Here is a 27,657-nt window from a genome sequence, read left to right on the forward strand (position 1 = left end):
CCATTCTCTTCAGGGTTCAACGGATGGCCACAATTTAAGATCTTCTACGTACACACATCATGTCACAAAGTCAGACCTTCAAAATAAAAGCATAACACATTTCACCACACTTTCTTGGGTCACACGTCTTTTTATTGAACAGTCACAACTCAAGCACAAAATAATTTGAATGCTAAATAGAAAGTGTGGTGGAAGTGTCATTAGGGCTGCCAACTGCGGAATATTTTTTAGAATTGATTATTCCATTGCTTGATTCTATTGATTCATTAGATCAAATATTCCATTATAGTCACATATGCACTTGTGCAGGACTTCAATTTTTTGGCTGTTGTTCCAGAATATTTTTTAGTAAATGGCGTCAAACATTAAGAAAAAATGTATTTGGGTAAAATGCGTAGACATTTTAATATGAATGGAAATTTACAGAAAAAACTAAACAAAAATAAGACAAGGTTAGATATTTTGGGGGTCTTTTTTGGAAAAGTCGACAAGTGAATTTTGGATCACCTTTCATCCCAACTTATTACGAATGGCTCGGCTTTTTGGTCCGCTCCCTTTTTGTGTAGCGGAAACTCCTCAGAGGATTCTTCCCCTTGAAGAAAAACATCATCAGACACTACTGCAATACCAAATGCTTTGTGCGGGGGCGCCAATGAGTCAGTATGTGGCAAAAGGGGGCGTGTCTTACCTTGAAGCTGCTTTTGTTGACTCCATGTGGTTTTGGCGTTTGGTTCAGCGTTTTCCGCCTCCTCCTCTTGGACATAGGGTTGACGACACCCCTCAGAGTTTCGGGGACTGCGTGAGGTCAAAAGTCAATTTTTTTTTAGCCCCGGAGCAGACGAAGATGCTAACATGCTACCGTGACTGACTGAGGTATTCTGGGACGTTCTTCAGGTGAGGCTTGATGACGGCAGGGTGAAGGTCTTGGTCGTGTCTGAGAAGCTGCAGGTCTCTGGGATTGTCCTCAAAGTACGTCTGGTTGACAAGTGGGGGCGATCACTCGTGACCTTTGCACTTTCACTTTAGATGAGCAGCCGTGACTCACCTTCAGTTTCTCCGAGTTGAGCAGTTCCTTCTTGATCTCCTTCAGTCGAGCTTCTCTCAGCGCCTGCTTGGTGACCGATCGCATCGCATCCTTTGTTGGGAAATAGTCCAGAATGAACATCACGTCAGCGACACGGGACAAAAATTTTTTTTTTCTACACTGGAATTTTGGATTGTTTTTGTTGAGCCTTTTTGACTTGATTTGTGAGGTTCCTCGTGGTCCTATTATGAGACCTACTCGGGCTGTGCAATTAATCAATTTTTTTTTTCAATTTCAATTATTACACTGCACAATTACATAATCAGCATAATCGTAAAAAAAAATATTATTAATACAAATTTTTGATTTGTTTAAATTCATACATTTTTATACAATACATTGTTTCATCCAAAAGGAACTTGCGTTTATTGTGTTTCAAAGAATATAGTCTTAATGTTTTTTTTGTGTTTTTTTGTTCGTTTTGTACCAAAAACTAAATAATCGTCCTACTGCACAAGCTGCACTTCAACTTCAAGTTTTTGCCAACATAAATAAATAAATATTATTATAAATTGGTCCAAAGGGAACTTGCCTAATTATAGTGTTTCTATTTTTTTTTTGTTTTAATTGGTCTTAATATTTTTAAATGCTTAAAAATGTTCTCGTTTTGTACCAAAAACAAATAATCGTTTGAATAATCATGATTTCAATTATTGCCAAAATAATTTTTTAGCCGAATTTGCTGACAATGCGCAAAACGGACATGCGACTTATGCCCGTTTCCATCTGTTCTTCTTTTGCCAATGTCGAGAGGGGACTCCGCCTCTGTAGGTGGCGCTATACACCATAGAGATGTGATCCACCAGTAACTTAAAAGAAGAAGAAAACCAGGAAGCGACAGCGCCGTGCGATGACGTCATATGAGTTTGCGTTTGTAATTCGTGATCAACGGTTTTCCATCTAAAATAGTATTAATATTCGCTTCTTCAATTAATTCCAAAATGATTTCCGTTGTCGTCGTTCCCCCCCTCAAACATACCTTACTTTATCGTCCGACATTGCTTTGGGACTACAAACGTACCCTGCATCTGTACCTGAAGCCCTCAACGGCCTCCATGGTGAACTGGTAAGGTTTCAGGCTGGATTCTGCATTATCTGCAGACAACAAAGAGATTGTCACGAGGCCAATCACGCGCGCGTGAAAACGCGCGCATGCGAACACGCTCTCGGTTTACCTCCCGTCAGCGTCTCCTCCACCTCCGAGAGCAAAGTGGCTTCCGCGTTAGCGACGAAGGACAAGGCCGTGCCCGGGTTGTCGGCTCTCGCCGTCCTGAATGAAAACCGACCGTCAAGCTCTCGTCCTTTTTCGATGACAAGCGTGTTTGTTTACCTTCCCACTCGATGGATGTACGACTCCACGGTGGCGGGGAAATCAAAGTTGATGACGTTGGCCACGTTTTGGAAATCCACTCCTCTGGAAATGCTGTATTCTTTCTCTTTAGCCCTACCAACGCAGCACACATCCCATTTGAGGGCATTCGGCCATCACTCCCAAAAGGAAGAGTTCCAATCCTGTTTGAATGAGGACTCACTTTCCCGCCTTCTCCGCCGCCTTCTTCTTCTTGCCTCCCCCCGAAGTGGCGGCGGGGTCGGCCAGACTGCGCTCGTCCGTGGCGATGATGTAGTCGTAGAATCCCTGATTGAACTGTGTGATGATGTGACACCTGCAGTAGGAAACAACGAGAGTCAAACAGACTTTGGTGGCCAAGCCTTCACTTTTGTGGAGTTGTGTATTATTGAGTGCCATCTAGTGGTGAACTAATAGAATGCAACAATTTTGACACATGCGCACTGCGGTGCCTCAGACAGACCACACTTTGCAAGGCTACCACCAAAAATCTACCATTTCTTATTTGGAGTGAGCAGCAGGAGCATCGAGCAAGAGCGGCTAGCAAGAACTAGCTGGAGCGGCTAACAAGAGCAGCTAGCAATAACTGGCTGGAGCGGCTAACAAGAGCAGCTAGTAAGAACTAGCTGAAGTAGCTAACAAGAGTGGCTAGCAAGAACTAGTTGGGTCGGCTAGAACAAATTTCACTTCACTTGGGCGTGTGCATGACAATCAGCGGTACTTTAACTTTAACGAGGAGCTAGCAAGAACTAGCTGGAGTGGCTAACAAGATCCCTTGTGTTCAACTTGTGAACGCTAACCTTAGCTTCAATCCTTTCGAACTCTAATATTGACTAGCCTGGCTATGCAGATGACACGAAGTGAGTCAATTTTGCAAAAAAATGCCACTGGGTGTTGAGGTCTGGGGTCTGACCTGGACTGGACGGGCAGCTCCGCGTTGAGCACGCACGCAGGAATGCTGAACTGCTCCAGGAAGAGCTTGAGGCGGTAGCATCGGTCCACGGTTCCCACAAAGACGAGCGTCTTGCCTTGCACCAAGCGCAGCTTGAGCAGCGTGTAGACCAGCAGGAACTTGTCCTCCTCCTCGCACCGGATGCTGAACTGCTGCAGCTGGCTGCTGTCCGGCAGCTGAGAGCCTTGCAGCTTCAGGGTCACCTGCAGGGGGCGCCACATATGGCCATCATACACAAATCGATTCCATTTCTTGGTGGAGCAGTTGACTGAATTCAAAGTTTTAAGGTTTACCAAAACATCTATGCTAATTTCTATTAGCATCCCTATGGTGTTTCTCATCATGCGTTAAGATAGTGTACCTTTATATTTTTAGGACCGATTAATCTAGCGATTGTTCAATCGATTAATCAGATTCATTTTAATTTTGCATTAAAGTGTATTACAAAAGTATTTCTTTCCCTGATTACTGTTTATTAACCAGTGATAAAAGGCTCCAAAACAATTGCTCAATTATTAAAACAGTCGATTAATTTGCTAATCGATGACTTGTCGATTAATCGATTAATTATGTCAGCTCTAGGGAGGACTTTACAGGATTGTGCAGCAGAAGCTCCTTTAAGGCCTGAACGTCGTCACTGAGGGTGGCTGACATGAGGAAGGACTGGTAGATCTTTGGCAGGTGGCTGCAGGAGAGATGAACACACAAAATAATACATTAGAATCACCACAAATACCAAATACATTATTAACTCATTTGCTCCCAAAACATATATATACACACGTTCCATTTCAAAAGGCTTTAAGTGTCCCAAAGACGTTTTTTATGCTAGAACATACAAGGCTTTGATGCAGCCTCTGACTCGAAGAGATTGCTAAAAGCAATGGTAGTTATTAGAAAAAATGGCTAGCAGGTGGCAGCAGAGTATAAGAGATCAACCATAGAATATATATTTTTTCCTGATAAAAGAAGAGACTCTAATCTTTCTTTTGGTAGGTTCCATGTTTTTATAGCAATGGAACACAATATTCTTGCAAAATCAGTCCAAATCCAGTAAAACAGACGGGAGCGCAGGGGGTTGCTTCAGTGAAAATAGCTGGGAGTGAATGAGTTAAAGGGAAAAAAATTACAAAAATCGACTTTATAGAAAAATCTAATGACAACAACACAACTCAAAACAAGTTTTTCTTTCTTCCTCTTGATACGAAATAATCTTTGAAATAGTTTCCTCCCCTCATTAATTTGCTTTGAGGTGTTAACTTCCACAAAATAAGATTAATTTTTCAATTAAAAACATTTACAGTTAGGGTTGAAGCAAGAATAGATTATTCTATCAGCAATACCATCAATCAATCAAAAAAAAAAAAAAAACAGTGTGCAGATGAGTTGCAGGTATATTTTTGATTTATTTAGGGCCATGACTCGCCATCCAACATTATGCACTGTAGTATCTGTGACTGAGTGTGTGTGGCTTTCAAAGGTGGGGCCTGGTCTGGTGAGTGACGTGGGTGTCAGCGAATAAGTGTAGTTGACTGTTGTGAGCTCAGGTTAGCCTCTCGCTGCTAACTGGCTAACCATTAGCCAGTCAAATCGGTTGCGCCCTGTTACTGACGACAACAAGTGGACTGGTCTGATTTGCTTGATTTGTTGCTTGATTATTTAGATTAGTGCAGGAACATAGAAAGAATTTGACTTAACTTCCACTTTAAAAAAAACAAATCACCCTGACAACTACATTTGAATGAATCGGATTCCTGGTCCAGCCCGAGGCGCCGCCGTGACAAACGCGAAGCTGGCGTGGTTTCTCTCACCAAAGCAGATTCTTCAGGTCGTCCTCGAAGCCGAAGGAGAAGAGCAGGTCGGCCTCGTCCACCACCAGCGTCTCCAGCGACGTTTGCAGGCTCAGATTGTGCGCATTGAGGTGGGCCAGCACGCGGGACGGCGTGCCCACCACCACGTCGGGCTTCTCCATCAGGATGGGCCTGCGTGCCAACCAGGAAAGAAATAAAACATGTCCATTATTCTGGTTATGTTTCATTTAAAACCTCTCAATATTGTCCCTGCTTATAATAGGAATAATATGATACTATCAGAACACAACTGCCAGGTTTAAGAAGTGAACTCAAGTGACCTCTGTGCAGACACGTCGTCTTTCCCGGAAATATCGGCCACGCGGACGTCCCTGGAGCAGTACGCAGTCAGCTGCCGCATCATAAACTGGACCTGCTGGCCCAGTTCCTTGGTGGGCACCAGGATCAGAGCCCTCACGTCCTGCACGCGAACATTCTGAAGACGACAACAAGACACGAGCGGTCACAGCTGGCCCGTTCGGTTTTCAGAAGCCGGATGCTCGCGTCTGTCACCTGCTTGGAGGCCAGGATGCGCTGGATGACAGGCACGGCATAAGCGGCGGTTTTTCCAGAACCGGTCCGGGCCCGAGCCAGGAGGTCTTTGCCTTCCAGAGCCAGAGGGATGGCCTTCTCCTGGATCAAGGTGGGTTTGGACCAACCCAGATCGGCCACCGCCTAAAGCAGAGACCATTCCTTGTGTCAACTGTAAATACTTACAAGCCTCTTCATTAAAAAAAGATAATGCCCCATTTCACTAGCATTTTAGACAGAAATTAAAAAAAATAATAATAATTATGGCAGATTACATAGTATCCAGCCCGTTCTATTACAATTCCTCCATTAAAAACAATTTTTTTTAATGGTTTTGAACTGTATTTTAAGTATGGGGGAAAATAGTTCGGAGGTGGCCCAGTAAACAACAGCTATTCTCATTACGTGTTTACGAATGACGATGGGCAGCGAGGCACGTAGCAAACTACATTTATGTGACTGTTCTGCGGTTCAACTCTTTCGCTTGAGTTTATTTTGCCTGTAAAACATCGAGCAGAACTTCGTTACCTTTAAAAGACGGTCGTCAAGGCCCATTTCGTGGAATTGAAGAATCTCAGTCTCCATTGCTGGAGTTTCACTGCACAAACACGCACGTGCGTCGCAGAGATTCTACGTCACGCCACACTCGCGTCGCTGCTTTTTTACATCATGCCACTTCCGAGCCGAGCGATGTGATTCACAAATAACGATTTAAAAAATTAAATAGGGATCTTTTGATGGGACAATGCGCACATACAAGTAAAATATACGTTTAAAGCATAATAAAAAAATCATTCAGAACAATAATTTGCAGATAATATGGTATTTTAGTCAGAGAAAAGTAATCACAGTTGATCAAGTCCTCCGAAGCATAGGGTGGCGATAGAGAGACATTTTGTCTTGTTTTCTTTAAACAAGAAAACAACTGAAGCAGCTTCCGGGAAAGCAGTGCCACATGGATAGAACTTTAACTTTTTAAGGTAATCTTGTGATTTTGTGTTAAATCAAAGGATGGGTTAATTGTTCCAAAACGTCGCTGTTTAATCTTAGATTAATTGACTGCAGGGTTGTGTAACGTTACTGAATAGCGACAACAGGCGCGCTAGCTATAGTGTTAACATGCTAACGTACAGACGCAGAGCACGTTAGTCCGGAAGTGAGAAATTGCTTGAAAACGCTGTGAATGCGATTGTAGTTTTCCCAGGCTGCACATTACATCGACAAGCTCTTCACTGATTTAGGCAAAAATGTCAATCAAAACTTGGTGAAAAGGCTTGATGCCCATAAAATCCAAAATATTGTGGCGATTGTTTTATATTTCAGGGGTTGAAGTTGACATGTGTTGAAATCTGCAAGTGAATTTTGGTGACCATTCAGAGCATTTTTTTTTTATTTTGTGTGTCATTGAGTGACAATTAGCTTTTGTACATTTACAGTTAATCTGCTCATAAATGGATGTAAACTTTCAAGCACTTGACTAGTGACAGTCCCTCCATCCTCCTTAATGAATTTGTTTTTGTCTTTTTACAGCCCCTCGCAGTTTGACAACGTCGCCATGACGAGGTGGGCAAGGGCCAACAACGTTCACAAGCACCAGGGGTCCGAGGCCACGCCCTGGAGTCAGCTGAGGGCGGGAGGACGAGGACGAGGAGAACCTCAGAGGAGCCACGTTCGGGGAACGCAGCCGGACGGCTTTGCGGCGAAGAAGGCCAACAAGAAGAAGAAGGACTACACGGACCAGGATGTCAACGGCTTCCTGGAGTATCTGCAGCAGAGAGGACAAACGGCGACGACGGCGCACGGGCAGCGGGAGCTGAGGCAGGAGGTGGAGGTGGCCTTAAATAAGGACCACAGGAGAGAAACTCGGAGGGTCAAGAGACAGACGGACAAGAAGAACAAAATGGTGAGCTAACATAATACTCGGCCATGTATTCTGTGAAAGAGTCCCTTAGTTGTGAAGCTCTTCTTTTTTCATGTCTTGATTAGGGATAGACCATCCGCGCTGATATTCAGCATTTTGACAATAGCTCCATTTTAAAAAAGTGTTCATGAAAAAAAAACCTTCAGGCAACTCATTATTTAAATTTTCAGAGTGCAGAGCCTCTCCACCTTCTGTTTTGGTTTGAAATTAAAACTAAGATAAGTACAATGTGAATACTTAGAAATTTTGAACTTTATTTACATTAGAAAACAATAGGGTTATGCTAGATATTTAAAAAAAAAAATTTTTTTTTTTTACTCCAATATTTTACAAACTCTAAAAGTTGTTCAATAAACATATGCTTAAAAATTTCAGAACAGGAGTTTGTATTTTTATTTTGATGCCAATATTTTTTCTTTTAGTGGAAACGAATATCGGCCAAAATATCGATTATCGGCATCCTTGACTACTAATAATCGTATCGGCCCAGAAAAAAAACAATATGGGTCTATCTCTAGTCTTGATTGAACATATGAATTGCTAAACAGTGTGAATCCATAATCAGTCAGCTTTTTGTGCTATGGTTTGAATCCCGCCTGCAGCTGTGCTTCAAATGCAGGAAGCCCGGCCACGGCCTGGCCGACTGTCCCGAAGCTGAGCGGGACCAGGAGATGGGTCGCGGCATCTGCTACCGATGCGGTTCTACTGAACACGAGATCCAGCGCTGCCGGGCCAAAGTGGACCCCGCCGTCGGTCAGGACCTCCTCCTCCTCCTCCTCCTCCTCCTCCTCCTCCTCCTCCTCCTCCTCCTCCTCCTCCTCCTCCTCCTCCTCCTCCTCCTCCTCCTCCTCCTCCTCCTCCTCCTCCTCCTCCTTTTGTAAATGACAACAGTTGATGAACGCGACTTTTGCTTTTTCCAGGCGACTACCCGTACGCCAAGTGCTTCATCTGTGGTCAGACGGGACATTTGTCACGCTCCTGCCAGGACAACCCCAAAGGTCTTTACGCTCAAGGTACGCTGCATCCCCGAAGCCACTGTGGTTTGACGCCCCCGCTACATTGCATATGTTTTTAAATGAGAAACAAGATTAAAAAAATACAAATAAATTCATGTCGAAATAAATACAAAAATTTATTATTTATGGATTGATATTTAATTCTATTTATATATTTATTTTTCTTTCGACATTTATTTTTATATTTTTAATTTTGAATCTTTATTCTTTTAAAACTTTTATTTATTTATTTAGGGATATATATATATATATTGTTTTTATTGCCATTTATATATATATTTTTGTATTTAATTTTTAGTTACAGTGTTCCTTCGTTTTCCACTGAGGTTAGGTTCGGAAAAAAATACCTGCAATAAATGAAATCCGCAAAGTAGTTAGCGTTATGTTTTACATTTATTATAAATGTTTTAAGGCTCTAAAACACCGTTTATAAACTTTTCTCATCGAGGCATTTACATTTTCTCGCATTTCTCTCTTGTTTAAACATTCTCACTGTTTAAATCTTCATACATTTTATAAAATAGGTACATTACCATTAAAAAAAAAAAATGCATGCAAAATTGCACTAAAAGAAAATCTGAGATGCGAGGGAACACTGTATATATTTTTATATCCGTTTTTATTTTCACTTTTATTTAGTCATTAATTTTTTATTTTGTCTTTTTCGGTCCTTCATATATTTCTTGGGCGCTGATCAACGTGAAGTTTGATCAAGTACCCTTGAATGATATATTATTATTAGTTAATAACATTGTGAAGACACTGCTGATTTTGCACAATAACGATCAACAATGATTTAACGAACTGTTGGCGTGGACTCCATTTTGACTCTCTGGTTTGAATCCCAGGAGGAAGCTGTCGCGTCTGCGGATCAGTGGAACATTTCCAGAAGGACTGTCCTGAACATCAAGCCTCCAGTGAGTCCAAAGCCGCACTCTGCTTCCACCTAGTGGACGTTCACACACACAACACTGGCTTGTTGTCCGGGCGGAAATTCCATTTTGGGGGAAATAGAGGGGGGAAAAAAACAAAAAAAGGATGGAGGGGGAAAACAGAACGAGGATTTCATGCATGCGTTTATATTTTTTAACATAATTATTCTGTTTATACAGTACAACAATGTTTCAGATGCTACCTGTTTGTTTTTCATGCAGGCCATAACGTGACGTTGGACTGGCTGTCCAACAACATGAGCGCCGACCACGAGGACGTCCACGTTCCCGTCGTCAAGAGCAAACCCAAGCACAGCAAAGTGGTGCTCTTCTGATGACGTCATCGCGTCATCTACTTTCTTTGCTCGATCATTTTGTCTGGTCTTTGATTATGTGAAGTAAATGATCCTTTCAATCAAAATGAATGTGTTTTTTTTTTGCCCTCTTTTTGTAAGGTTTGTCGCGCTTTTTCTTTTTATTGACTTGAGCTCCCCCCGACTTTGTCTTGCTATTGAAACGCCATAATGTGAACATTTACCGTCCCGTGCATTCACAATGGGCGGCCGCGACTAAAATATTTGATTTTCAGGTCAGATTGAAGGCAACTGTAATCCAGTTACCAAAAAAAAAGTCCTTGAGCCTTTTAAAGGCCACGGCAATATGCCAACTCAAGCGTGGACATGTTTTATAAAAAAAAAAAAAACTTTTTTTTTTTTACATGGATTCGAATATTAAAATAGTTTAGCATCTACATTTGACAATTGCATATTCACTTTTATTTTTATCCCACTTGAAAAAAATATTTTTATTTTTGGGCAACTGGTTACTCACACCTCTCCTGCCTCAGGGAAAACCTAGTTCGAAAGTTTTATCAGCGTTTTGGGGCCCACACTCATACACTAGCCAATCTTCATCACCGCAACATTATTTAAATCAGACTGAATTACCATATCAGTATTTAAATTAGCATTTATCACATAATATGCTAAGCTATTGGAAAGCATACACTTTTTGAGAAAAAGTAAGTGGCTCTTAAAAGAACCGTTGGGTTGGTGTGATCACTGATCACTTGGAGCTGGTGTACTTGGTGACGGCTTTGGTGCCCTCAGACACGGCGTGCTTGGCCAGCTCACCGGGGAGCAGGAGACGCACGGCGGTCTGGATCTCCCTGGACGTAATAGTGGATCGCTTGTTGTAGAGGGCCAGCCGGGAAGCCTCGGAGGCGATTCGCTCGAAGATGTCGTTGACGAAGGAATTCATGATGCTCATCGCCTTGGACGAGATGCCGGTATCGGGGTGGACCTGCTTCAGCACCTTGTACACGTAGATGGCGTAGCTCTCCTTTCTGCGGGCTCTTCTCTTCTTGCCGGGCTTACCCGGGGCCTTGGCGACAGCTTTCTTGGAGCCCTTTTTAGACGCTGTTTTGACTTGTTCAGGCATGGCGGTTTAGGTCTTAATTCTAGGAATTACTAATCCATAGAGGGAGGACGGAGCAGAGCCAGGGTTCTTATAGAAATTCACATGCAAATAGCACTGTGCCAGCGCCACTCTTTGATTGGTTGAGAGCACACAACGCCACATTTACTTTATGACGCGTTCTTTCGAGAATGGATTAATATGTTAACTCCATGATGTCTTATCATTTCTTTAGATGTTTTTAATTTGTTAAATTGTCCTCAACCTCGAAGTGACAATTATGTGTCGATTTTTGTGTAATCATTAGTTTTAATCGGTCAAGGAGAACTTCAACGGACACTTCACTGTAGCTCGCCTGTCGTATGTATTCACTGTAAACAATTTAGCGCATTTTATAATTTTTTTAATCACACTGTAACAAACATCTTTCTTTGCGCCTTTTTTGGTTTACTCATGTTGCGGTTTTTCTGTTGAACTTAATGTACTAATTAAAACTAGTTAACTGGTTTGCCTTACAAAATAAAAAAATAGACCTGTGTATTCAATGACATTTTAATCATGCATGCTAGTAGCTAGCTACTGTATCATACTTAACAAATTTTCAGAGTTTGAAGCAATGTATCAAACATACCTCTTACAAGTTATGATCATGTATATATTTACTTAAAAAATAAGTCCTTTTTATATGGGCAAATAATACAAGCAGTAAACTAATGGTAATCAAACAAAACAAACTAGTAAAAAATCTGGTAAACTAGTTTACTTTTAGAACATCCCCAGCACTTAGGCCAAATGGCGGGAGTCTTTTGCGTAAATATTGTAACGTACATGACTTTAGATAGCTGTCATTGTATAGGACAAAAGTGGAAATACTCTTCTGAAGTGTGAGTGGCTCTTAAAAGAGCCGTTTTGGTGTTGGGCGGTCGTGATCGTTTACTTGGCTTTGCCGGCCTTTTCGGTCTTCTTTGGTAAAAGCACAGCCTGGATGTTTGGCAGCACGCCACCCTGAGCTATGGTGACGCCGCCGAGAAGTTTGTTGAGCTCCTCGTCGTTGCGGACGGCGAGCTGCAAGTGACGTGGGATGATCCTCGTCTTTTTGTTGTCGCGAGCAGCGTTGCCGGCCAGCTCAAGGATCTCAGCGGTCAAGTACTCGAGCACCGCCGCCAAGTAGACGGGTGCACCAGCACCGACGCGCTGGGCGTAGTTTCCTTTGCGAAGCAGTCTGTGGACACGACCTACGGGAAACTGAAGTCCCGCACGGGATGACCTGGTCTTTGCCTTGGCGCGAGCCTTGCCGGTTGTTTTTCCTCTTCCACTCATCTTGCGTTAAGTTATTTTCTCGAGCCTGTATTATGTGGCGATACAACAGCGTCTGAGGAGCAGGGTACTTATAGACAATGGTGCTGCAGAGTGATTGGCCAGTTTATGCGGGGAAACGGTAGTCCAATCAACAACTAGCTACGTTTGTCGCGTGATTGGCCAGCTCATGCGGCAAAACGGTTGTCCAATCAACAACTAGCTAGGTTTATCGGTGCTCTGTTTAGTAGCTGAAGCATCATTGGCCAGCTCATGCGGCAAAATGGTTGTCCAATCAGCAACAAGCTACGTTGTCACTTCAATGTTTTGTGAAAAGCTGGGCTGTTTCTAATGTGACGTCTAAAACAGCATTCCTTATATGGTCAAAATTATATGACAATCTGCTCTCTACCCCCAAAATAGAATTAGTCCATCGCGTGTCTTTTAAGGATAGTTTTATTTAACTGAAAGTCATAACGAGAGCTTTTAAAACATGGAAATACACGAGGGAGAAATGACATCCCAAAAATATGATAAATGCTTTCATGGTAAATATATATATTAAAAATCAAAGTTGGAATAAGGAGTAATACATTGCACGGCAGCTCACTATGTATTTCCCGGGTATGTGTTTCCGGTAAATGTACGTGTTAACGATTTATGTTGTGTTATATAAAATTATATTCATTTATAATCGTATGGTCCCATTTAACTAAATTATTTTTTGCAGAAAATTCTAGGAATGTCACATTTAGTTGCAAATGTGGTGGCTCTTAAAAGAGCCGTTGTTGGGTCGGATTGGTGTGATTTAAGCCCTCTCTCCGCGGATTCTGCGGGCCAGCTGGATGTCTTTGGGCATGATGGTCACGCGCTTGGCATGGATGGCACACAAGTTGGTGTCCTCAAACAAGCCCACCAGATAAGCCTCGCTAGACTCCTGCAGAGCCATAACGGCTGAACTCTGGAAGCGCAGATCGGTCTTGAAATCTTGAGCGATCTCCCTGACCAGGCGCTGGAAAGGCAGCTTGCGGATCAGCAGCTCCGTGGACTTTTGGTAGCGGCGGATCTCGCGGAGAGCCACTGTGCCAGGCCTGTAACGGTGAGGCTTCTTGACGCCGCCGGTCGCTGGTGCGCTCTTACGGGCCGCTTTAGTGGCCAGTTGCTTCCTGGGGGCTTTGCCTCCGGTAGATTTGCGAGCGGTTTGCTTGGTTCTTGCCATCTTCGTGAATGGAGTTCGAATACTCAAACGCCGCCCGAGCAGCGAATTTTATACGGACGAGACAGCGCTGATTGGTGCATTTTGGAAGAGCGCGCGCGAAAGCTGTTTTACTATTGGATGACTTGCAATCAAATCGAACCAATCAGCGCGGAGTACAACTGACGAACGGCTTGCAAACATTGAATGAAGGAAATGCTTTACATACGTACGTACGTGGATAGATAGATAGATAGATTGACTGAGTTTTTCGTGATTGTAAATTATTGAATAAAGTAAAAAAAAAAGAAAAAAAGATTGACTGCTTTTGACGAGGCAACTCATTCTATGGCAAAAGCACGGTGATACTAAAAGCACATTACAGTGATTAAACAAAAATGTTTTTAATAAAGTGAATGAATTACATCACAGAAATTGATATATCACTTTTTTTTAAGCCCGTCATAGTAAAAACAATATATGTAGAGTAATAAAATGGACTATTTTGCAACCTTGTTGGGTAACTACCCTGGCTGCCACACGCTGTCGTCCCGTTGCACTGCAGCTAACAACGTTGCTTAAAATTGTTGCGTTCATGCATTGGTAGAATTTGTTGATTCGATAATGTGATATTACACATCGTATGTAAAGGAGAAATATTGCTCTTTAAAAGGAAATGTGGTGGCTCTTAAAAGAGCCGTTTGTGTAAGACAATATTTTAATTACTTCTTCTTGGGTGTAGTCGTCTTTTTGACTGTTTTGGGCTTGGAGACCTTTTTGGCCGGAGCCTTCTTGGCGATTGAAGACTTCTTAGCCGCTGGGGCTTTCTTGGCTGCAGAAATCTTCTTTGCCGCGGGAGATTTTTTAGTGGCCGCCGCCTTTGCCGGCTTCTTGACTTTGCTGGGCGTCGCCTTGGCGGCTTTCTTGGCAGCGGGCTTGGTTGCTTTCTTCGCAGGCTTTACAGGCGCCTTCGCCGCCTTTCCTTCTGTCTTCTTGTTCATCTTGAAGGAGCCGGAAGCGCCGGTGCCTTTGGTCTGAATAAGAACGCCCTTCGCCACCAAGGCCTTGATGATGGTCCTGAGACGGGACTTATTCTTCTCCACATCGTAACCTTTGTTGACCAGAGCCTTCTTGAGGGCGGGCAAGGAGATGCCATTGCGTTCCTTGGACGCGGCCACGGCTTCGCGGATGAGCTCGCCGGCGCTGGGTCCGGGCGCTTTGGGCTTGGGCGCTGTCTTCTTCTTGGTGCTGCTTTTCGCCGCCGGTGTTGGAGCTGGAGCAACTTCGGCGGCCATTTTAGTCAGATATTTGGTGTCTCAAGACTCAAGACTTGAGGAAAATGCTTCCGCCAGTTTCCAAGGCGGTACATAAAACCCACATGAGAACCGTGGAGAGTCAAGCCATGAGAACCGTGGAGAGTCAAGCAGACGCGTTTGTGTTTTCTTAACACACGTTAAAAGGTGAAAAATCGCAATGGAAGCCAACTTAAAATAGCAAAGATCGCTCGAAGTTATAAAAAACAAGCAAGCATCCACATCGAAATGGTTCACAGTTCGCCGGCGCGCTTGGTTCGCGTCACCGAGCCTCCATGCGGCACATCGTCGTCGGTGGGAGCGACGAAGCTCGCCGACTTTTCTCACTTGTTAAACCTCTCGAATGTTGAAAATCGCTCACAGATCAACGGCGGTCGTTTTGCAGATGACAAAACATCTTTGTCGAGGTCGTCAAAGGGCACCAACGTATATTTTGATGGTCAGTTTGGAGTAAGACACCATTTTTGTGATGGCAGCTAGCACACACACTTGTTTTTTCATCCAGTGCCGGAAGTGCTTTAGTAACACTTCTTCACGCTATTTTTTTCCATACTTGTGGTGTCCCATTTTTGCGTAAAATACTTTTGTGCAAACAAAACAAATTGTATGTACATATGCATGTATGTATGAACAGGTGCTCGTCAAAAAAATAGAATATCCTCAAAATTCCATTCAAAAAGTCAAACGTTCATAGATTATGGATTCAGGGCCCACAATTTGTGATTCAAGTATTTATTTGTCTATTTTTTACATATTTTGGGCTTTCAGCTCATAAAACAGCATGACATTTTTTTTTTTTTGGAATAATGTGAAGAAATCACTATGCATACTTCCCAGTCTTTTGCATAGGAAAGAAAAGATGGGTGATTTCGGAGTAGAAAAAAATTGTATTAAAATAAATTATTTTGTTGCTATGCAGCCCCCCCCTCTCTCACAAGCCCCCCTCCAACACACACACCTTGGCCTTTTAGAAGGTTTATATCACGGCTTGTCAGAGGTCCGTTCTTCTAACATGTACATTTATAGCACACAACATATATATATATATATTTTTTATATTGATGCTACAAAGAAAAAGCACACCCTTCCTATCCCCATATAGTCTCAAAATTGATTATACTATTATGTATTGCTTGATAGAAAATATAACCCCCCAAAAACTAATAAGATTATCTGCGTAAAAATGTGGAAGGCCAAGTGTGCTATAACACTGTGGTCACTGCTCAGGCATATTATCTTCCATTTGAGAAAGCAAAATAAACATTTACCCTTGGCAAACCCTGTTGAGTTTTCAATGACTGGACTAGTGATGGGTCGTTCGCGAACGAGTCGGTACAAGGAGACGGGAAGAGAAAGGGGAGGGGCATGTATTTTATCCTGGATCTGGTGAGTAGCTTATGTCTTATTCGCTGCTGCACTTAAATTACTATATACACACGACACAATCCCATCACTAACGTCATCTACAGTAGTTGATTTATTTTATATTATAACTAATACATAGTCTAGTTCATTAAAAACTCCACCCAAATACGTAAACTATAAAGACAGATCAGACAGCGAGATTTATATAATAAATAAAAAGCGGGAAAATGAAAACACACTCTTGAGAGGAAGTGGGTGGCTCTTAAAAGAGCCGTTGGGTTGGGTTTGTTGATGAAAACCGTTTACTTGGAGCTGGTGTACTTGGTGACGGCCTTGGTGCCCTCAGACACGGCGTGCTTGGCCAGCTCACCGGGGAGCAGGAGACGCACGGCGGTCTGGATCTCCCTGGACGTAATAGTGGATCGCTTGTTGTAATGGGCCAGCCGGGAAGCCTCAGAAGCGATGCGCTCGAAGATGTCGTTGACGAACGAGTTCATGATGCTCATCGCCTTTGATGAGATGCCGGTATCGGGGTGGACCTGCTTCAGCACCTTGTACACGTAGATGGCGTAGCTCTCCTTTCTGCGGGCTCTTCTCTTCTTGCCGGGTTTACTAGCAGATTTAGTGACCGCTTTCTTGGAGCCCTTCTTGGGCGCTGCTTTTGCTGCAGGTTCAGGCATGGTGATAGTCAGTTAGACGCTCTCCAGGTCGTGGTATGATGGCGCATTTTATAGTGCGCTCATTTACATAAAGCTGTGCCAACGCCGCACTTCTATTGGCTAACTGTGCCGACGCCACTTCTTGATTGGCTGATAGTGTTTACTTGATCCTGTTTCAAACGTTTTTTTCCTCTAAGTTTACTTACTGCAAATATGGCTGCGCCAGCGCCACATTCTGATTGGCTGACATTACCCACGTGATACTTTTTTGTTTTTGTTTTTGCTTTACGTGTTCATGACTTGCAAATGTCACTGTGCCAGCGCCACATTCTGATTGGCTGACATTACCAGCGTGATACTTTTTCTTTTTTTTGCTTTACGTGTTCATGACTTGCAAATGTCACTGTGCCAGCGCCACATTCTGATTGGCTGACATTACCAGCGTGATCTTTTTGCCCTTATTTCCCTTTGTGTTATATTCTTCTCGTAAATGACACTGCGCACTTTCGTGTGAAAGAAAATGAATGAATTCACGTGTGTGTGTGTGTGTGTGTGTGTGTGTGCGTGCGCGCGCGCGTGCGTGTGCGCGCGCGTACGTGTATTCTCACAAATTCTATTTATTTCAAACGTTCAATCAATAAACCGAATCTGAATTGTCAGTACGCATGCGCGGCCCCCGGCTCTTATACGTCCGGTTCAGGGGTGAAAACTCCTCAGCGGCCACAGAAGCGCAGTGGAACCAAACGAGTAACAGTCAGTATTTTGATTTTGAGATTGCTTAAGGTCAATTTTGGATAATATGCCAGGCTCCCATTGTTCAGTGGGCGATTGTCACAACGGTACACGTGGAATTTTACCATATTCACGAGTGCAATTAAGGAACATCACGTTGTATCTGCAACCCGCCTTACATACTCATCAACTAATTGCTACATAAACAAAACAAAGACGGCCGTTTACAGGAAATCATTAAGGATATCGTGTAAAATACGATTTATAAAATTATAAATTGTCAGCTACAGACATTGCACTAGTTCCGTATTGTATAGTTTATTTCGATTATGTAGAGGGCGATATGTAATAGTAATGGCATAGCATTACTGCCATCTTCTGGACATTTTTATTTGTGGTTTTATAACAATAGTCCTGCATTTACTGTTGCCATTCTTTTTCTTTTTTTAAACACTATACACCATTAAGCAGTTCAAATAATGAATGGATATACAGTAGCAAATTATAAAACATGGTGTCCACAAATTATCTTCACAATTAGAAATATGTTAATTAGATTAATCAGAGTACCCCGTTGGTGAAATAGATTCTGCTAAATAATACCATAAAAACGCTACTCCTGAAAAAAAACAGTATGCATAATAGTTTATCAAAATGTAAATAAGTTAATGGCGACAGGTACAGTCAACAAAGGGAGGAGAGAATAAAACAAATAAGAATTAGCAATATTTCTTAATTTCCCGCAATTTCAACCGATTTGTCTCATTATTTGTCCTTTTGTAATGAATGTGCATATGCGCATCTTGACCCTTGAACTGCTTCAACAGTCATAGACCAACATTTGAAATAAATAAATCATTTTATTTTTCACATGGTGACATTGTCAAATTTGCTTCGAAGGCAGTGTAAAAGGGGCTCAAGCGTCCAAGTTGCCCGAATTCTTGGACCGTCCTTCATTTAGCGCTGCTGCGGGCCCCGGCACACTTGTGCTTGCTCACCTGGCACTTGAAGGTGAAGTGTTTGTCGCAAGCAGCGCAGCTGAAGGGTTTCTCACCGGTGTGCCGGCGCATGTGTGACATCATGGTGCCCTTCCGAGAGAAGCGCTCGCCGCACACCGAGCACGGGAAGGGCTTCTCTCCCGTGTGCGTCCGCACGTGCAGCACCAGCGAGATGCGCTGGCTGAAGCTGGTGTCGCACAGCGAGCAGGAGAAGGGCTTCACCCCCGTGTGAGTACGCAAGTGCACCACTAAGTTGGAGCGCTGACGGAATGTTTTGTTGCACACCGAGCAGCAGAAGGGTTTCTCCCTTGTGTGGCGCCGCATGTGTCTCTTCAGGTTGCGCTTGTGGTCAAAAATGTTATCGCATTCGGAACAGTTGAATGGTTTCTTGTCGTCGTGGCGTCTGGCCTCGCCTCTGCGACGGTCGGCGATGGCCAAGTGTCCGTTGGTCTCGTCGCCGTTATCCGTCTCCGAGGAGGCCGAGAGCAGATCAAACTGAGGGTCCGTTTCGGATCCTTCGTCGCGTCCCGCCTGGCTGCTGGTTAGGTGCGACGAGTGAGGTTCCTCATCTTCGCTCTTCACTCGGATGCGAGTCAATGAAATGTCCACCTCTTGCTCCGTGCCAGAGCTCCACTCCTGCCTCTCCTCTTTGACGACGGTCACTTTCAAGACGTCAGGCGGCAACGCTGAAATAACTTGGAAAATCAACAGGAAAACATTAACATACAGTGATGTATAGAAGAACGAGCAGGGATGAGTGATTTAAAAAAAATCATGTAATGCAATTACATCCCCTTAATATTGTGATTGCAATTAAACGTCATTGTTTTTCAAGGTCCTTTTCCCACGTATTATTTTTTAACAAACACAAGCAATACATTCATTAATCTGTGTTGACTGACTGGCAATGATATGGAAACGTGGGCTGCACTTCTAAAGCACTGTAAAGGTCTAGTCACTTCGGGATAAATTCAGAAATTTCACCCCAAAAAGCACAAAATGCCTGACTTCTTGTTATGCTTACAAATATGTTCGATACGTTTTCTATGGTTATTTTTGAACAAGCAATTTATTTCATTGTTATTAACTTATAAATGCAGGTCGACAAAAGGAAAAGTGTTGCGTTCCAGCCAGGCTGACAACAGTTGAAAACCTAATAAACTAAACAGTGCAGAAAGCATCCTAACATCACAACACCGGAGCAGCAGCTAACGGTTAGCAATCTGGTTGACAGCCGCCACTCAGTTTAGCTTGAGTGCAGAGTGCAGACCCCGCTGTGCTCGCAAAACGAAATATTTTCTGCAACTAAACCAAAACCTCACGCATACCTTCGTTTTGTAGTTTTCGTTCAGAATTGGGAGGCAATTGCAGGTGGTGGTCCATCTCTGCCCACTCCTCCCTCGGCTCTTCCCAGCTGTCGTCAGCGACTCCGATAGAGGAAGTCAAACTTTGCTACATTTCAAAATAAATTAAAGATGACTTCCAAGTATGAGTCTTTTAGGACAACAACTCACAGAACCGTTATAATAACCAAATTAAGTAAACCCTTTAAGCTCAATGTTAAAGTGGTCTATATTTATCGTCTTCTCAAAAGAAAAATAAATATCAGAGGCGTTTGTTTTGAAATGCAACCTGGAAGCAGTAGTGTCACTGTTGTTTATTTTGTGAACTTCAGGTAAGCACAGAGGCCAAACGTTTGCATTTGTGCATCTTTAAATGCAAATATAGGAAGTTTTCCGGAGGAAGTGATTTGGGAGAATAAGAGGTTTAGGGGCATATTTGACACATCCAATATGGCAGATGCGCTGACGTCTCACAACAAAGTGCCATTCAGCGCAAGGCAGCATTTATTTATTTAAATCTATTGCATGATTAGCTGATTATGCTCTACTCAACTCTTACAGTAGCAACATATCAATCAATAATATATATATATAAAACGTTAAAACATCTCTTAAATTGCTTTGTTTTAAAGATACGACGTTGGCTCCACCCCTTTTCACCCCGCACCAATATGGCGTCAGTTACGCATATTGCAAGTGACGTACTTTCCGTGCGTCATCACTTCCGGATTACACCTTCGGCTACTCATCGTAGTTAAGCTAGCGAATCGACACGTTCGTGGAAGGGACATTGGGTCACTATCATGGAAACACCTCCCTGACCACCGGAACACGTTTTTAAAAGTAAGTATGTTATTAACCGCCTTATTACACGGGAGTGTTGTCGCCTCGTACCCACCAAATAACTTTTGTTTTCGGCCGGACTGTCGTCATTAGTGTAGGCGTGACGGACGGCTAATGCTAATGTCACCGCGCTACCTCCAGCTTTAAAGTTGACAGGTTATTTTTTGTTGACGCGACAAATGTCTCTAAATTGAAAGACAGTCTGTCTCATATTTGTGTTTGTGTATGTGTTTGTATATAATCGGTAAATTAGCTGTCCCTTAAACGTTAGCTGGCTGTCTGTAGTTGTAATATGACCACGGGAGTATGTAGCTACACTTCGCCTCATGATTGTTTTGGCAGCAGTTACGTGTATGCTACTTAAATTCAAGGGGATGTGTTTCTGACTAAAAACGTACAAAGTACAAAAGTATGAAAGTGTCATCTCCTAAAATAAAACTTGTATTGAAGTCCCTGTCTTAAAATGCTGGCCTCATGTCAACTGCAGCCTCCAATTAACGTTGACGTAAATAGTAGGGATCAGGATCTTATTATTTAGAAAATAAATTCAACAACATTTTCCAAAAATTGTCTTTTTCCTTGCCCTTTGAAGTGCAAATTATTTTTTGTTGCTGACAAATTGCTAATATATGCCACATGATATACTAAATGAAGCTCCTCAACTCACGTCAACCTAGTTCTTGGCACGAGTGTTTCACAAGATGTCGGCAAAGTACTAGTCTAAATGAAGCATTGGAAATCACTTCAGTACGATTCCTTGGCACCAAGATGCAAAAAAATACGACCAATCAAGTTACTCAATTGACTTCATCTTAGTTTTTCCATTGGCCAAGCACTACTTTTGTCTAAATGAAGTTCTTAATCTTACTTTGACGTAGTTTCTAAGAACAACGTTGTCACAAAATGGCAGCAAAACGTTTCTTGGCATGGAGCTTCTCAATTTTCTTCATCATAGTTCCTTGGCACACCTGTCTAATACAAGATGGCGCCAAAGCGATACTTTTTATTGGTGGGTCCAAGTGCTCATAAACAGTGAATATGGGAGTTTTTCAGTCACATTAGTTCTTCAAAAGTTAACCACACATTTGTGATCTTTTTTTGCACCTGAAGCAAACAAATTTTTTTTGGGAGTTTTTGCTGGTGAAATAATGATTGCATTTGTTTGGGACATATATTTAGTGTGACGCGTTTGTCCTTGCAGAGAGCATGTTGGCACGGCTGTTCCGGCTCCACGGCCTGCTGGTGGCCGCCCACCCGTTGGAGGTGATCATCGGCACCCTGGCGCTCGCTGTCTGCCTCATGTCCATGAACGGCCTCACCGCCAGCAGCCACGTGTGCAGCTGGAAGGAATGTCCCAAAGTGGAGCGTGAGGTGAAGCTTCTAAGCACGACTCGCTGGCCGTGTTACGAACGTCCCGAACCCTGATCGTACGCGTTTCCTTTGCAGCCGGCCCCCAGCAGCGACGCCGTCATCCTGACTGTGACGCGCTGCGTCGCTATCATTTACATCTACTTCCAGTTTAAGAACCTCCGCCAGCTGGGCTCCAAGTACATTCTGGGTTGGTATCTATACGCGGCATCTTTTTAGATATTTGTGCTCCCATTAAATCTCTATTTTTTTCTTTTCATCTCCTGCAGGTATTGTCGGCTTATTCACATTATTTTCCAGTTTTGTTTTCAGCTCGGTCGTCATCCATTTTTTTGGCAGAGAGTTGACAGGTCTCAAGTAAGTCATCCACATCGTTCGAAGCTGCTAATTTGAAAAATTCACAAATCGTTTTTTTTTCTGTTCCCTTTGTAGCCAAAAAGCATAATAAATGCAGTCATCTTTTATTAATCTATTTATTTAAAAATTATTTTCCATGAATTTTTTTTTAGTTTTGATTGGATAATTTCTCAAAATTCTGTTTTAATGTTAAAACTAGAGATACAATAATGATTTACTAATCAAGTAAAATGATCAAATTAATCAATATTTTAATAACAGATTAATCATCCAATCAATTTAAAATAGTCAAAATCCTCAATTTCAGACTCACAAAGTAAATATTCTCTGATATCTGTCGTTCTCCATGAAAACAGACTGACTTTGTGTTTGTTTGTTTTTTTGCAAATATCTGCTTTTACTTTGTAAAATTATATTAATATTTTGTCCGATTTTTCTGCCATGTTACTGACCAAACCGGGAACTGGATCTTAATTTAAAAAAAAAAAAAGTTTGTGCTTTTTCTGCCCTGCCAATTTGAGATAATGTCTTATTATTGAATAAAGGGGTAATGAAAATGAAAACATTAAAAAAACAAAACAAGTTTTTCCCCAGTTTATTAATAAATCATCAAATTAATTATTATATTTAAATATATGTTCCAATTAAATATATGTTCCAATTAAATATTAAGAATAGGGCATAAACGGCTCTGAACACCCCCCCCCCCCCCCCCCCCCCGAAGAGACCACTGGAAAATGATGAAAATGACTTTGTGACCTAAAACATGTACTACTCGGTCACACACACAAAATCTTCTCGATGTGAAGTAAAACAAACACAAGTGTGCACACCCTCTTATTTCTGAAGATGTGCATTCCATCATTCACAGTAACTTACATGAAGTCCGTCCTCTTCCTCCCTCAGCGAAGCACTCCCTTTCTTCCTCCTCCTCATCGACCTGTCCAAAGCGTGCACGCTGGCCAAGTTTGCACTCAGCTCCAACTCTCAGGTTGGTGCGGCCACAATAACGCCTCGCCTTCACGCCGCGAGCGTAAAAGCACTTGACATGCTTCGTGTGTGTGCGCGCTTAGGAGGAGGTGAGGGAGAACATCTCTCAGGGCATGGCCATCTTGGGTCCCACCTTCACCCTGGATGCTCTGGTGGAGTGTCTGGTCATCGGGATCGGCACCATGTCGGGTAGGACACTTTTCCTTCTCACCTCACACCACCCGATGACGACGACGACGATGATGATGATGATGATGATGATGATGATGATGATGATGATGATGATGACGATATGTTGTCAAGATCACTGACATGATTCCATGTTGTCCAGGTGTGCCGCAGCTGGAGATCATGTGCTGTTTCGGCTGCATGTCGGTGCTGGCTAACTATTTTGTCTTCATGACCTTCTTCCCGGCTTGCGTCTCGCTGGTACTTGAGGTAAGATGGCGGAAAAGCCACGACATGTTAGTTAGTAATATACTTTATCTTTCAATATTCAACACGAAGTGGGGCAACTTGTCGTCCATTTGTACAGCAAAGTAACAGTTTGATAACTAGCACTTTAAATCTTTAAAATCTATCATTTTTCCAAGCCTTGGTGGAGGTCCTTGCTTGTTTGTATGTTAACGTTTCCCATCCCGCGCGTGCGCAGTTGTCGATGGAAAGCCGCGAGGGTCGTCCCATTTGGCAGCTGAGCCACTTCGCCCACGTGCTGGCCGAAGAGGAACACAACAAGCCCAATCCTGTGACGCAGAGGGTTAAACTCATCATGGTGAGTTGCGGCGTTCGGCGCGTGGCGGCGTTCGGCGCGAGCACGCTGCGGCGTAACAATGGACGCCTTTCTTTGAAGTCGCTGGGACTCGCTCTGGTCCACGCTCACGCGCGACTGGCGGCCGAGCATCCCGGACACAACAGGACGGCGGCGGGCTCGGCGCACAAGAGGCTGGAGCACGGCGCGTCCATGTGGCCGCTGCAGCTGAACGGGTACAAAAAAAAAAATGGCAGCAATAAGATTGCTTCTGAATTTTTCTATCGTTCATTTATTCCATTTTCAATTGGCAATCAAAATGGGATTATCTTGTTTGTTTTGGACTTTTCATTTGAATATTAGGCTCACTCGCATCAAAACTACAAAATGTAATTTGATTTTAGTAATTCATTGGTTAGGTGACTATAATTACAGTATTCCTCTTTATAGTCGTTATTCACAATTTTGTTTTTAAACCTGTTGTCACTGTGATTCACTGCCTTATTATTCACTGAAAAACTCACCTTTTTGCTACTTTTGTTTTTGTGACTAATACAAAATATGAAAAAATATATATTAAAAAAAAACATTGATTATCATTTAGAATTTTATTTTACTAGTTTTTCTCTCTGAAACGTCTCCAGAAAAAAAAAAACCTTTGTGACAAATCTGATTTCTCTTAAAAAAAACAACTTGTGAATTTGCCCCCCCCCCCCATATGACTTTGATCTGAGGAATAAAGAAATTTGTGGAAAATGTAGCTTTTTTAAATCAATTGACTTTTTCAGTAAATAAATAAATCTTGAATAAAAGAATAAAATACTTTTATAAATAAATATATATGTATTTTTAAAAGTCTTTTATACACTTGGTTTAATATTGTACTTTTAGGGAAATACTTTTCTTCTTATTAAAAAAAAAAGAAGAAGAATTCCCAGGGGCGGGGGACTATTTTGTAAGATTACAGTTTTTGTCTTATAAAGACCCCGATTTTTGCTATTTTTGTTGTCAGGCCAAAAATGGAGTCTAATAAAAGAAGTACTGCTTTGGCGCCATCTTGTGGCAACTTGTTGCCAAGTAATTATGTTGAAGTGAGTGGAGGAGATTGATTTAATCAGGTTGTAGCCATGTCAAATATAAAAGTCGTGCGTCAACTTTTCACAAATTTTCACTATTCACAGCACGGCCATATATTGCATTTAACGTGTAAACGTTTGTTGATTTTCATTTGCCAATTAAAAAAGGGAAGAACAGATTTAAGGCGCTTGTGGTGTTGCGCTCGCGTCTTAATCCCGCCGCTGTCGTACCTCAGGGTGGACCTGGAGCAGGTGATCACGCTGGGCCTGGCCTTGCTGCTCGCCGTTAAGTACGTCTTCTTCGAGCAGAGCGACACCGAGTCGTCGCTGTCCATCAAGAACCCCTCGGGCGGCTCGCCTCCCACCTGCAGGCTGGCGCCGGCCGATTGCTGCTGCAGGCTGGACTTTTCCGCCGCCGCGGCAGAGTCAAGATTTGAGCGCAATGATGAAGGTAAGGCTCCTGACTGGTTCCGTTCAAGAGAAAGCACAAATATCGTCATTTGTAAGAAGTGGGATTGGTTCACAAAGTGTTTGTTGTTTATGCAGGGCAAAATATTATATTTTGCAAGTGTTCTGTTATTTTATTGTAACAAAATTTTTCCCTCCAAATATATAATCATATTGTTTTATGCAATATGTCATGTTTCTTTGACAACATTTTTCACCAAAAGATTTTTGTTAATTATTTATTTTATTTTATTTTTTACAAAAACACAAACATTTCTGTTTTTGTCGTATTTGGGGCCAAAATGCCAAATTTTCACAGAATAGTTCTTATGGAAAAAGTACTTTCTTCCACTCCGCTTAAGATTTTTTTTGATGTATTTTTTTCAGCTAGTGATATTTTTCACAAATTTCAAGACAAGAATGTCACGGTTCACAAAAGTTTTTTGAATTTTTTTTTTTTAAGAAGTAATATTTTTCACAGGGGGGGAAAAAATGTTCCACCAAAAATATTTTTCACAAGGTTTTCAATAGAAGTGGCAAAGAAGAAAAAATAAATAAATAAATTTAAAAAAAGAGCAATGATGATGACATTTCCGAATGAACAATACTGAGCTCTTTATAGAAAAAAAAAAAAAAAAGAAGTGGCAAAGAAGTCATTCTGTGGGTTTTGTCCGCAGCGGAGGCCAGCCCGTCTCCAGTGGCTCCCGATCCAAAGTCCAAAGCTGAAGCATGTCCACGCACGTTGAAGGAATGTCTGGACGTCCTCGGCCATCCGCAGGTGAGCTCCCCTCCCAACCCCCGCAAGGTTATATCGGCGCCCACCGTGTCAGACCGCGAACGCTTGCCGTCTTCTCAGCGAGGGCCCCGTTGCCTCAGCAACGGCGAGGTGATCAACCTGGTGGCGTCGCGTCACATCCTCAGTTACAAGCTGGAATCTGTTCTGGAGACCCCCGAGAGGGGCGTGGCCATCAGGAGGGAGATGTTGTCCTCCAAGCTTCCCGTTCCCGCCGCCTTGTCGTCGCTTCCGTACAAGAACTACGACTACGCCAAGGTGAAGGGAGTGTGAAACTTCAGTTGTAAAATTTCCAACAGAATGAAATTGATGTGAAGTTTTTCATCCGTTGCCGTTTGATAGGTGATGGGCACGTGCTGCGAGAATGTCATTGGTTACATGCCTGTGCCGGTGGGCGTGGCCGGCCCGCTGCCCTTGGATGACAAGCAGTTTTACATTCCCATGGCGACCACCGAGGGCTGCCTGGTGGCCAGCACCAACCGGGGCTGCCGGGCTCTCTCTGTAAGTGTACCCCCCCCCCCCCCCCCCGAAAATTCAATGATGAAATCTTAAAGATAATGTAGTAATATTACACAAATAAGAAAATACATTTTTAAAAACATTTCAAGATTTTTTTTCCCCATAGAAGTAAAAAAAAAAAAGAAAGTATTTTACAAAATTTAAGTTTTAATATTCTAAAAAATTACCCTTGTGAGGACTAAGCGGTTAAGAAAATGGATGGATGGATATTCTAAATATAAAATGACAATTTTAATCATATTTTTGGCCAAAACATTTTGAGAATTAGTTTTTTTCAAACGGATGTTTTTTTTTCTTGCGTATTTATTTTTTTAGCTAGAAATATTTTTTTTTAAATTGAGTCGTAATTTAATTTTGTCATGAAAAAAGTAGCAATATTATGGAAATAAGAGAAAAATGTCATTACTAAAAAATAAAAAAAAATCAATCATGTACTGTGAAATTTAAGTAATCCAGAAGTTTAAATTTTGGGGTGGAAAATGAAATTTTTGTGGTTATTTTTGTTAATTAAAAAAAATAATTTGGAATAAAATTTAAATTTAAAGATTTTTCCCAACAATTGGTG

At 42.3% G+C, this 27,657-nt stretch overlaps 9 protein-coding genes across 9 annotated transcripts in view; 2 read left to right on the forward strand and 7 right to left on the reverse strand.

Annotated features, from left to right (window-relative positions):
- Positions 1-67: 67 nt before the first annotated feature.
- On the reverse strand, positions 68-6,419 carry ddx56 (DEAD (Asp-Glu-Ala-Asp) box helicase 56). Its single transcript, XM_086096925.1, has 14 exons — positions 6,294-6,419; positions 5,748-5,909; positions 5,516-5,670; positions 5,196-5,366; positions 3,979-4,069; positions 3,346-3,587; positions 2,617-2,748; positions 2,415-2,528; positions 2,260-2,354; positions 2,106-2,179; positions 1,046-1,135; positions 870-975; positions 689-795; positions 68-592 (listed from the first exon to the last, which is right to left on the reverse strand). The coding sequence occupies exons 1-14, from the start codon at positions 6,348-6,350 to the stop codon at positions 524-526; spliced, it is 1,665 nt and encodes a 554-aa protein (XP_085953051.1). The 5' UTR covers positions 6,351-6,419; the 3' UTR covers positions 68-523.
- A 233-nt stretch (positions 6,420-6,652) lies between these two features.
- zcchc9 (zinc finger, CCHC domain containing 9) lies at positions 6,653-10,055 on the forward strand. Its single transcript, XM_086095952.1, has 6 exons — positions 6,653-6,745; positions 7,296-7,668; positions 8,289-8,439; positions 8,607-8,699; positions 9,551-9,619; positions 9,857-10,055. Exons 2-6 carry the CDS (start codon positions 7,321-7,323, stop codon positions 9,967-9,969), a joined length of 774 nt encoding a protein of 257 aa, XP_085952078.1. The 5' UTR covers positions 6,653-6,745; positions 7,296-7,320; the 3' UTR covers positions 9,970-10,055.
- A 601-nt stretch (positions 10,056-10,656) lies between these two features.
- Positions 10,657-11,465, reverse strand: LOC147161500 (histone H2B 1/2-like). The gene has a single exon (XM_086095956.1). It carries the CDS (start codon positions 11,072-11,074, stop codon positions 10,700-10,702), a length of 375 nt encoding a protein of 124 aa, XP_085952082.1. The 5' UTR covers positions 11,075-11,465; the 3' UTR covers positions 10,657-10,699.
- Positions 11,466-11,588: 123 nt separating this feature from the next.
- Positions 11,589-12,403, reverse strand: LOC147161501 (histone H2A-like). The gene has a single exon (XM_086095955.1). It carries the CDS (start codon positions 12,368-12,370, stop codon positions 11,984-11,986), a length of 387 nt encoding a protein of 128 aa, XP_085952081.1. The 5' UTR covers positions 12,371-12,403; the 3' UTR covers positions 11,589-11,983.
- Positions 12,404-12,782: 379 nt separating this feature from the next.
- Positions 12,783-13,788, reverse strand: LOC147161502 (histone H3-like). The gene has a single exon (XM_086095954.1). It carries the CDS (start codon positions 13,563-13,565, stop codon positions 13,155-13,157), a length of 411 nt encoding a protein of 136 aa, XP_085952080.1. The 5' UTR covers positions 13,566-13,788; the 3' UTR covers positions 12,783-13,154.
- Positions 13,789-13,920: 132 nt separating this feature from the next.
- LOC147161503 (histone H1-like) lies at positions 13,921-14,990 on the reverse strand. Its single transcript, XM_086095953.1, has one exon. It carries the CDS (start codon positions 14,834-14,836, stop codon positions 14,264-14,266), a length of 573 nt encoding a protein of 190 aa, XP_085952079.1. The 5' UTR covers positions 14,837-14,990; the 3' UTR covers positions 13,921-14,263.
- A 1,318-nt stretch (positions 14,991-16,308) lies between these two features.
- LOC147161504 (histone H2B 1/2-like) lies at positions 16,309-16,907 on the reverse strand. Its single transcript, XM_086096405.1, has one exon. The coding sequence runs from the start codon at positions 16,897-16,899 to the stop codon at positions 16,522-16,524; it is 378 nt and encodes a 125-aa protein (XP_085952531.1). The 5' UTR covers positions 16,900-16,907; the 3' UTR covers positions 16,309-16,521.
- A 1,005-nt stretch (positions 16,908-17,912) lies between these two features.
- LOC147161505 (uncharacterized) lies at positions 17,913-20,030 on the reverse strand. The gene is made up of 2 exons (XM_086096404.1): positions 19,937-20,030; positions 17,913-19,303 (listed from the first exon to the last, which is right to left on the reverse strand). The coding sequence occupies exons 1-2, from the start codon at positions 19,989-19,991 to the stop codon at positions 18,564-18,566; spliced, it is 795 nt and encodes a 264-aa protein (XP_085952530.1). The 5' UTR covers positions 19,992-20,030; the 3' UTR covers positions 17,913-18,563.
- Positions 20,031-20,648: 618 nt separating this feature from the next.
- Positions 20,649-27,657, forward strand: part of LOC147161506 (3-hydroxy-3-methylglutaryl-coenzyme A reductase-like) — an 11,709-nt gene continuing 4,700 nt past the window's right edge. Inside the window, exons 1-13 of the mRNA XM_086096403.1 lie at positions 20,649-20,794; positions 21,996-22,165; positions 22,241-22,352; positions 22,432-22,519; positions 23,426-23,510; positions 23,593-23,698; positions 23,841-23,947; positions 24,162-24,281; positions 24,360-24,493; positions 25,570-25,784; positions 26,458-26,558; positions 26,637-26,831; positions 26,916-27,074. Of these exons, the coding sequence (XP_085952529.1) occupies positions 22,001-22,165; positions 22,241-22,352; positions 22,432-22,519; positions 23,426-23,510; positions 23,593-23,698; positions 23,841-23,947; positions 24,162-24,281; positions 24,360-24,493; positions 25,570-25,784; positions 26,458-26,558; positions 26,637-26,831; positions 26,916-27,074 (1,587 nt within the window). The 5' untranslated portion in view covers positions 20,649-20,794; positions 21,996-22,000. The remainder of the gene's footprint in view (positions 20,795-21,995; positions 22,166-22,240; positions 22,353-22,431; positions 22,520-23,425; positions 23,511-23,592; positions 23,699-23,840; positions 23,948-24,161; positions 24,282-24,359; positions 24,494-25,569; positions 25,785-26,457; positions 26,559-26,636; positions 26,832-26,915; positions 27,075-27,657) is intronic.

Source organism: Leptonotus elevatus, chromosome 15 (assembly GCF_054856555.1).
Source record: "Leptonotus elevatus isolate MCC_2025b chromosome 15, RoL_Lele_1.0, whole genome shotgun sequence".
In the NCBI taxonomy this organism is placed as follows: domain Eukaryota; kingdom Metazoa; phylum Chordata; class Actinopteri; order Syngnathiformes; family Syngnathidae; genus Leptonotus; species Leptonotus elevatus.

Excerpts from the sequence above, each read along its gene's own strand:
- LOC147161501 (XM_086095955.1), bottom strand. The coding sequence starts at position 12,370 with ATGAGTGGAAGAGGAAAAACAACCGGCAAGGCTCGCGCCAAGGCAAAG.
- LOC147161503 (XM_086095953.1), bottom strand. The coding sequence starts at position 14,836 with ATGGCCGCCGAAGTTGCTCCAGCTCCAACACCGGCGGCGAAAAGCAGC.
- ddx56 (XM_086096925.1), bottom strand. The coding sequence starts at position 6,350 with ATGGAGACTGAGATTCTTCAATTCCACGAAATGGGCCTTGACGACCGT. Across the intron at positions 4,070-5,195 it reads GACCTGAAGAATCTGCTTTG|CCACCTGCCAAAGATCTACC; the intron begins GTGAGAGAAACC and ends TCTCTCCTGCAG. Across the intron at positions 593-688 it reads TCAACAAAAGCAGCTTCAAG|GGGAAGAATCCTCTGAGGAG; the intron begins GTAAGACACGCC and ends TTTTTCTTCAAG.
- LOC147161505 (XM_086096404.1), bottom strand. The coding sequence starts at position 19,991 with ATGGACCACCACCTGCAATTGCCTCCCAATTCTGAACGAAAACTACAA. Across the intron at positions 19,304-19,936 it reads ACGAAAACTACAAAACGAAG|TTATTTCAGCGTTGCCGCCT; the intron begins GTATGCGTGAGG and ends TGATTTTCCAAG.
- LOC147161504 (XM_086096405.1), bottom strand. The coding sequence starts at position 16,899 with ATGCCTGAACCTGCAGCAAAAGCAGCGCCCAAGAAGGGCTCCAAGAAA.
- zcchc9 (XM_086095952.1), top strand. The coding sequence starts at position 7,321 with ATGACGAGGTGGGCAAGGGCCAACAACGTTCACAAGCACCAGGGGTCC. Across the intron at positions 8,440-8,606 it reads CAAAGTGGACCCCGCCGTCG|GCGACTACCCGTACGCCAAG; the intron begins GTCAGGACCTCC and ends TGCTTTTTCCAG. Across the intron at positions 9,620-9,856 it reads TCCTGAACATCAAGCCTCCA|GCCATAACGTGACGTTGGAC; the intron begins GTGAGTCCAAAG and ends TTTTTCATGCAG.
- LOC147161502 (XM_086095954.1), bottom strand. The coding sequence starts at position 13,565 with ATGGCAAGAACCAAGCAAACCGCTCGCAAATCTACCGGAGGCAAAGCC.
- LOC147161500 (XM_086095956.1), bottom strand. The coding sequence starts at position 11,074 with ATGCCTGAACAAGTCAAAACAGCGTCTAAAAAGGGCTCCAAGAAAGCT.